Raw genomic sequence first — 8949 nt, 5'->3', positions numbered from 1 at the left:
TCCGCCCACCCCGTCACGCCGCTCTTCTATTGGGCAACGCTGCGACCGAGGGCGGGCCAGCGACCGGGGCCCGCCGCTTTCGCTCAATCGCCGAGCGGCCGGCGCGGGGCGGCCCGGCCGGGCGGGGCCACATCTGGGCCGCGCGCCGCGGCGTGCGTGCGTGTGCGTCGTCCGCCCGCCCCGCCCGCCGCCGGCCCGGCGCCGCGCTCGCCCGCCCGCCGCGCCCGCCGCCCGCCCGCCGCCCGCTCCGCGCCCGTACGTCTGGCAGGCTGCGGCCGCGCTGGGGCTGCCTGATGGCCGTTAAAGAGTGGCCCGTGGCTCGGCGGCGCGCCTCAGGCTGCCACGCGGGCGGGGGCGGCGGGGGCGCGCGGGCCCGGGCCGGGGCCGGCGGCGGGCGGGGGCCGGCGGAGGACGCCCACAAGTCCAGCGGCGGCGGCAGAGGAGGAGGAGGAGGAGGACGGCGGCGGGGACGCGGCGACTCGGCCGCTCCGTGTGAGTCCCCGCCCCGCCCTGCCCCGCTGCCGGCCGTGGGTCCCGCCGGGGGAGTTAGTTAGTGCGGCGGAGGGGGCGGCGGCGGTGCGGTGCGGTGCGGTGCGGGCTCGCCTCGCCTCGCCTCGCCTGGCCGCGCTCCCCGGCAGCTGCGGCGCGGGGCGGCCGGTGCACTGCGGCGGCGCCTCCCGTGCGGAGGGCGGCGGGCGGGCGGGCGAGCGGGCGGGGAGGGGTCCGGGCCGCCGCAGCTGCAGCGCCCGGGACGGCCGCGGCTCCGGGGCCGGTGCAGCTGCAGGGCCGGGGGGGAGGGCGCGGCGCCCGGGTTGCGGTTGCCGGGAGGCCCGGGGCTGGCGCGCGGCGGCGGCGGCGGCGGGGAGCGGTCGCCGCGCCGCTTCTTGCGACTTTTCTTTTGTTGTTGCCGCGACCCGGGGCTGTTTTCTCGGCCGTTGTGGAAGGTGTTTTCCTGCTGCACCGGCTCTCTGCCCTGCACCTCCTTCCCAGTGGTTTCACCCTTCCTCTTTCCCCAAGTGCTTTATGCACGGCGAACTGCGCGAAGATTTGCATCCCCCCCCTCCACCCCAAAACCTCAAACACACCCGGGGCACCCTGCCCCCACCTCTGAGAAACAAAACCCCAAACCTCACAGAGCCCCCGCGGGTCCGCGGTAGCGAGACTTGGACGGGATGTCTCCGGGCCATTGCGGTCCTTGGGGCTCATTAAACTGTCACTCACCCCCACCATCACCCCAGTGAGTAAACGGGGTGATTAACGTCGGATATATTGGAATGGGGCGAGGGCATCCGCGGAGAAGAGGGTGTGTGTAGCAGGGAAGTAATGTGTCTGCCCAGTGTGCCTCCAGAACGAGTTCAGAATTATGTCATTCACCGCGAAGTTAGAGAAAGTTAGGTTTCTTAGTGACTCGTGAGCGAGGGCAGGACAGAGTTGGGGTTTTGTTCTCTAGCTCCCTGCCTCCGTTTTCTAAGGCGAGCCTAAGAGTGGCTGTCGCCCGGGTTGGGACGTTTGCGCCTCAGGCCCCAGTTTCTTTTTTCTACTCCTCGACCTCCCAAGAGTCTGTAGAGATAGATGTGTCTGACATTCATAGTTGTCGCAGCACCTTGCAGGGAACCGGGCGGCCCAGCCCGGGTTACCTTAGCATTTCATCAGCCATTAGAAACTAAGACCCACAAACTCCAGCCAAGAAAGTTCCCAAAGTCTACACTCCTGCTGATCACAACCCTTTAGCCCAAAGGGATAGGGAAGAAGGGCAAGACAAAGTGACGCCTTTTTCTGAGCAGAAACATGAGATGTGGCCAAACAGTCATCCTAAGTGACTGCAGCAGGTTGTGTCGGTTTATTAATTTGCCTTTATTGAACCGAAATACTTTCCAGGATTTCACAAAGTGCAGTTTCAGTTTGTTGACGCTGAGAATGGAAATCTGCATTCACGGTGGCAGTGTGAATTATTTTCCTGGGAGGTAGTTGCAGATAAGTTGCTAAGTAAGAGTGAAATAATAAGGTGAACCACGCTGAAGTAATAGCTCTTAATAAGTCTGCCAACATTTTGGAGATGTCTACCATTATCTCCGCGGGGGGAGGAAAAAAAAAAACATGCTGTAATAATGCCGAAGTGGGGCTGGAGATGTCAAATGGGTTGGTTTAAAAATATCCCTAAGCTGCCTTTGAAACTAGACGTTGGAGTTGAATAAAAGTGAATGTGGGTTTCCTGAATAGCACCGAGCCTGAGTGTGCTGTCATATGTAAGCCAGTCCACCAACTTGAGGCAGAAGTGTTGCGATTCCATAAATACAGTAGGACTCCATATGCTGAGTTTTTCAATTTCTTCTGTTAGAAAGTTTGGGGGGAAAAAAAGGAAGACTTTGAAGTATTTTGTTTATACTAACAGAAGAGAAAAGTTCTCCTAAGAAAAAGCTGGTGGCAGGAGTGTAGAGGAGTAGCATATGGCATTAAAGGAGCACAGCTGGAGGTAGCATTTCCATCTGAACATGATGTCAGAGCAGCTGACAGCCTGCCATCCCTCAGCCTTTTATTCTAACACACAGACAGGGAGCTAGTGTGTGCGGATCTGTGGTGGAGAAGGTATCTCATTCCTCTCCAACATCATCTCCACTTTGCATCTGTCTCTCTTAGTCTGCTTTTTTTCCACCGATGTAACAGACCTGGAGCCAGCAAGACTCCGAGGGAAGGACTTAATCAAGTTTATGTGTCCTAAAGGTAGGAGTAGCAAGAGATTAGATTGAGCATCTTTCTGTTTGGGTGTTTTATTTAATTTTTTTAAAAAAACATCACATTACTTTTGTAATCCACTTTATGAATAATGTGTGAAATTGAGCATGAAGTGATGGTCTTGAGCTGGAAGTCTTGGGCTTGCTTGGTTTGAATTTTTATTTCTTTTCTTTGAGCAAGTAAATAACTTTAATACACAGAAATATTTCAAGTTTTCAGATGGTAAGAAAGGCTTTGGAATATGGCTTTTTGAGATCACTTTGGATTAAGATGCCTTTTGTTGTTCACTGCTGTTTAGATTCCTTTTGCTTTAGGGGGGCAGAAACAGTAAACTGTCTGGAATCCAGCTTTCAAACTTATATGAGAAGATTATTCTGGTTAAGAAGCTAGGTTGTTGTGTAATTAATTCCACTGTGAAACTTTATTCTCCAAAACATTCGGCAAGCATTACTGAAAGCAGCATACAGCTGTAGTGCTTTTGAAACCGGAGGGTTTTTGTTGTTGGGATTTTTTTGTTTTTGTTTTTTAAGAAGAGGGGAGAAGAAAAAGAAAGACAACTTTTATCCCTAGGAGAATAGTTTGACCAGTTTCCTCATTTCTCTTTCAGATATATATTTAAGAGATCTTTTATTTCAGCGTAACAATAATTATTTGCAGGAGTTTCTGCGTTAGCGACTAATTTAGAACTTGTAGATTCGAGCTGCCTGAATTGGCCAGACAGCTGTAATCGCACTCCTCTATTCTTAATCTCTTTATCTGGGCAGCAGCTGCCATATGGCCACAGTCAGCTGGATCAGATGTTTATAAGCTTCCTTCTTCGTCCCTCTCTGTCCTCTCAGCCTCCTAATTTGATCACGGCTACCTTGTGAGCTGGCCTCCAGTCTTTATTTTTAGCCCTCTCCAGGGTTGGGATTGATGTTAGCTGTGGGGCACTTAAAGTGATTGTATTGTAAATCTTGGTTCATTCTAGTGGTGGTGTCTTCCAGAAGGTATCTGGGGTTAGGATGAGAGTTTCACTGTCTCAGCATGGTGAGGACAAGGAGGGAAGCTGGTTCTGAATGTTAACTCCATACCCACCCTCAGCTGCACTTGGTGTGGTGGGTGGATGGGAGCCCTGCTTCTGTTCACAGGGTGAGGAAGTGGGCTCTCTTTATCTTTCTCCACCACAGTTGGATTTTGACCCAGTCTTGCCTTCCCTCCTTCACTGCCCTCCCTTGCCAGAAAACAAGGCAAAGATGCATAATTGAAAGAACAGAACTACTGGGAAAACAAGATATATCCAGTTATTATTGAAACAAAGTATTTTCTGTTGGTGAGGTAAGGCAGAGCCGGGGAAAAAGTGTTTTTTTCTAGGAAGGCTTTTCAAATTACTAAATATTGAACCTATAAAGTTTTTGCACCTTATTTTATAGTGGTAAAAGTTTGATTAATTTTAATATGGAGTTTGTTTTAACCCTGTAGCAGATCAAAGTTTAGATGAGAATTTTCAGAGTTAACAGCCTCTCTGGTTGCTAATAATATTGTTCTACAAAGAAACAGCCCCCCCCCCATTCATTTTAAAAATGTTTGGATTTGTTCATAGTAAGATGACCTTTCCCATCTGTCGGTGCAGTTCCATCTGATCTCCTGCCTGTGCAGTACCTGCAAATCTTACGCACCAACATCTGTTCTTATACACAGGGCTTTTGTTGTTGTAACACTCTGACTTTAAAAAGTAAGTTGTTTGCTGATTTCTGGACTAATTATGCAATTTCATTCCCCTTTTCCGCTTCCCAATTCAACCAAATGTGTGTGTGTTCAGTCTTCACTTTGCAGTAGTCAGGTATGAAAAGTGATAAAATAAAAAGAATGGTTGGGCAAGTTTTCTTCACTCTTCCAAAATTTGTGTGGGACTTTGCCTTGTTATTGTGGGTTCTTCCTTTTGAAGTTAAAGCTGTCTTGTAGGTTTTGTGGGATGTCGTTTGATGAGTAGTTGGTTAAATCTCTTCTGGAAGAGGTCTGAATTCTTGGTCTCAGTAATAGGCTGTAGCTAAAGGAAGTCTTTAACTCGACCAGGAGTTCTGAGAAGGGTGAGAGTCCTTGGCAAGTGCATTTAGGTCGCATGTGTGACTTGGGAGTCCTTTGGGGTGTGATCCTGATTTAAAATTCATAGACATGGAACTCTCCACCACTAAGGCGGATTTTTTTTTTTTTTAAACTGGAAACTAGAGGCTAAACTAGTAAGCAGGCTCTAACGAGACCCTCCTCTTTCCCCAGGTTATGAAGACAGTATGGAGTTTCCAGACCACAGCAGACATTTGCTGCAGTGTCTGAGCGAGCAGAGACACCAGGGCTTTCTTTGTGACTGCACTGTTCTGGTGGGAGATGCCCAGTTCCGGGCGCACCGAGCTGTGCTGGCTTCATGCAGCATGTATTTCCACCTCTTTTACAAGGACCAGCTGGACAAAAGAGACATTGTTCATCTGAACAGCGACATTGTGACAGCCCCCGCTTTCGCTCTCCTGCTTGAATTCATGTACGAAGGGAAACTCCAGTTCAAAGACTTGCCCATTGAGGACGTGCTAGCAGCTGCCAGTTATCTCCACATGTACGACATTGTCAAAGTCTGCAAAAAGAAGCTGAAGGAGAAAGCTACCACCGAGGCAGACAGCACCAAAAAAGAAGAAGACGCTTCAAGTTGTTCTGACAAAGTCGAGAGCCTCTCAGACGGCAGCAGCCACATGGCAGGTGACCTGCCCAGTGATGAAGATGAAGGCGAAGATGAGAAATTGAACATTCTACCCAGCAAAAGGGACTTGGCAGCTGAGCCTGGGAACATGTGGATGCGATTGCCCTCAGACTCAGCAGGCATCCCCCAGGCTGGCGGAGAGGCCGAGCCACACGCCACAGCAGCTGGAAAAACAGTAGCCAGCCCCTGCAGCTCAACAGAGTCTTTGTCCCAGAGGTCTGTCACCTCCGTGAGGGATTCGGCAGATGTTGACTGTGTGCTGGACCTGTCTGTCAAGTCCAGCCTTTCGGGAGTTGAAAATCTGAACAGCTCTTATTTCTCTTCACAGGACGTGCTGAGAAGCAACCTGGTGCAGGTGAAGGTGGAGAAAGAGGCGTCCTGTGATGAGAGTGATGTTGGCACTAATGATTATGACATGGAACATAGCACTGTGAAAGAGAGTGTGAGCACTAACAACAGGGTACAGTATGAGCCGGCCCACCTGGCTCCTCTGAGGGAGGACTCGGTCTTGAGGGAGCTGGATCGGGAGGACAAAGCCAGCGATGATGAGATGATGACCCCAGAGAGCGATCGGGTCCAGGTGGAAGGGGGCATGGAGAGCAGCCTGCTTCCCTATGTCTCCAATATCCTGAGCCCTGCAGGCCAGATCTTCATGTGCCCCCTGTGCAACAAAGTCTTCCCCAGCCCCCACATCCTGCAGATCCACCTGAGCACGCACTTCCGAGAGCAGGATGGCATCCGCAGCAAGCCTGCCGCCGATGTCAATGTGCCCACGTGCTCCCTGTGTGGGAAGACTTTCTCCTGCATGTACACCCTCAAGCGCCACGAGAGGACTCACTCGGGGGAGAAGCCCTACACGTGCACCCAGTGCGGCAAGAGTTTCCAGTACTCGCACAACCTGAGCCGCCACGCCGTGGTGCACACCCGTGAGAAGCCCCACGCCTGCAAGTGGTGCGAGCGCAGGTTCACGCAGTCGGGAGACCTGTACAGACACATCCGCAAGTTCCACTGTGAGTTGGTGAACTCCTTGTCGGTCAAAAGTGAAGCACTGAGCTTGCCCACTGTCAGAGACTGGACCTTAGAAGATAGCTCTCAAGAACTTTGGAAATAATTTTATATATATATATAAATAATATATATATATATATATATATACATATATATACATAGATCTCTATATAGTTGTGGTACGGTCTAAAAGCAGTCTTGTTTCCTGGAACTGAAAAGTTGGGATCTTAACTTGTTTTTGCACTTTAGAATAATAGCATGAGAATCTCACTAATTTAGCATTCTGATAAAAGAAACTTTAGAGCGAGTCAAAAGTAGAGAGGTGTCTTTCCTTTGAAGGGTAGGCCAAGTTAGCCAATAAATCCTTCTCAGCAAATGGTTCTGTCACAAAATGCTTTCCTATGGCTTCATTTTGTAAACACTGCATTGTCTTGAGCGCTTTTCTTGTGCCCCACGTTGTTTTGTTTTGTTTTGTTTTCAAAGTAGAAATTCCCTCCAGTTTTATTAGCCTCTTTATATGTCTCAAATTGCATGAATATTTTCTGGCTGTTGGAAACCTGAATGCTTTTAGACCCAAATGGAAAATTTCTGAAATGCTGGATTATCTATTTTTAAACAAGCAGTTGACTTAAAACTTTCTGTGGCAACTTCTGGTTTTCTGACAGTTCCCAGTGAGAGAACTTGTGACAGTACACTGGGTCACTGGGACTGTCTCTGTGAAGGTTTGCTTGAGATGAAAAAGGGTATTGCAGCTTCAGCAGTGTTGAACTGTGTGTTTAAAATGTGAATTACTGTTCTTGTATACTGTAATTGATTACACGGGCTGGGGGGGTGTCAAAGAACTTGACAGGTTGTGTTGATGCTCTTAGTTGAGTCTTGAAAAGTAAATATTAACGCTACAGAAATGCATGAGTTTCAATATATTTTTTGTCTTTGTTTGCATTGTATAACTTTAACGAGTGAGTTTAAAATTATTTAATTTCCTTAGAAAATTAGCACCATTTGGGGAAAAAAACTGGTGTTACGAAGAACGTAAATGCACTGTTTTTATTTTATTTTATATAATTTAAATTGACTTTTCCCACTGTCTTTAAGTTGAAACTGTTAAGCTGAATAAAAACTTAAGCTGCAAATTGATAACTTCGCTACATTACAAGGAACATATAAATGTTTACAAACGGCTTAAAGATTTGCATGTGCAGTGTGCATTTATAACACACTTGTAATTGCACAGAACCCATGCCAGCTCAGAGTTTAGGTGTACCCATGTACCCAGCTGAGCATTTTTAGAATAACTACTGCACAAATTGACAATAGGTCATAGGTCATTCTCTCTCTCTCTCTCTCCTTTTTGCTTCCCTTTTCTTTTTCTCCCCTATTTCCTTTCCTTCCCCCTACCCCCTAACTCATGAAAAGATTCTATGGACTGAAAAAGCCCCAGGCTGAAAGGACTGAACTGCCTTGATTGACGTGGGGAAGGGGGTTAGTAGACTATGTGTATCGGCAGCAGAGGCTGCAGCCCACCGTGTGGTTTTAATGACCAGCACGCAGGGGAGAAGCATTTTGCACAGTGTTTGTTTTCCTGTCTTGCACTTACAAATAAGGTCTATGGGAGTAGCATGGAAAATGTTTGTTGTTTTTCCCTTTTTCTTTTTTAATTGCTTTTGTTTAAAATTTGATCGCCTTAACTACTGTAAACATAGCCTATTTTTGTGCTTAAGATACTGAATGGAAAACTCCATTGTGTGTTGCTGGACTGTTTTGGAAATATTTGGTCAAATGTATGTTAATTTGGCTGTAATGGCATTTAAAGCAAACAAACAAACAAACAAAGCTGTGAAGATGGCCTTGAGCATTATCTTTAGTTACTTGAAGAGTTTCTAGTTTTTTGTTTTTTTTTTAATACAGTTTATGTTAAAATAATCTTTATTAATTTAGAGAAGACAATCAATGTCTGTGAGAGAACGGACTTTTTTTGAATTTTTTTTTGTGGTCATTGTGAGTGATTGCTTTTTCTTTTTCTTAGTTTCACATTCTTCCTTTGTTCTAAATCTTAGACTGACATCTAGCTTTGACAATCATAGTATGTTTTATTTCCTGAGGGGGAATAACTTATAATGCTGTTTAGTTTTGTACTATTGGTGTGTTGGTGAATTTTTAAACTGTGTGCTAACTGCAATAAATTATATGAACTGAGAATTGCCTGTGTGGTTTTTGTATTATGATCACATTACAGATTTTGAAGTTTGTATAGTGCGTGGCATCTTCATTTTAATATCAGTTTTATTGAGGTTATGAAGTTACTAGAATGCTTTAGGATCACCCAAGTGGAAATGTGCATGTTCTCATCATTTAAGAAGACACTAAATGCACATTTAAAAATATGACCCATTTCTATAGTGTAGATCAGACTGTTGAGGCAGTTCCCTAGAAAACTGTGACTATAAAGAACTTCAAGTAGCAGGGTAGGTTTTTCATAT

The 8949-nt window shown here is 47.2% G+C and overlaps 1 protein-coding gene across 6 annotated transcripts; it reads left to right on the top strand.

Annotated features, from left to right (window-relative positions):
* The first annotated feature begins 432 nt into the window (after positions 1–432).
* Zbtb18 (zinc finger and BTB domain containing 18) lies at positions 433–8668 on the top strand. Of its 6 annotated transcripts, none has more exons than XM_027418873.2 (3): positions 866–2721; positions 4990–5677; positions 5790–5933. In XM_027418873.2, exons 1-3 carry the CDS (start codon positions 2709–2711, stop codon positions 5797–5799), a joined length of 711 nt encoding a protein of 236 aa, XP_027274674.1. In that variant the 5' UTR covers positions 866–2708; the 3' UTR covers positions 5800–5933. The 6 variants fall into 6 exon arrangements, with proteins under 6 accessions (XP_027274671.1, XP_027274670.1, XP_027274674.1 ...); XM_035445304.1 differs by lacking the exon at positions 866–2721 and adding exons at positions 2735–4050; positions 4316–4447 and having other exon boundaries at positions 4990–8668; XM_027418870.2 differs by lacking the exon at positions 866–2721 and adding an exon at positions 433–492 and having other exon boundaries at positions 4990–8668.
* The last annotated feature ends 281 nt before the right edge of the window (positions 8669–8949 follow it).

This window comes from Cricetulus griseus, chromosome 5 (genome assembly GCF_003668045.3).
Source record: "Cricetulus griseus strain 17A/GY chromosome 5, alternate assembly CriGri-PICRH-1.0, whole genome shotgun sequence".
Taxonomy (NCBI): domain Eukaryota; kingdom Metazoa; phylum Chordata; class Mammalia; order Rodentia; family Cricetidae; genus Cricetulus; species Cricetulus griseus.
This window is presented reverse-complemented; position numbering and strand designations above follow the sequence as displayed.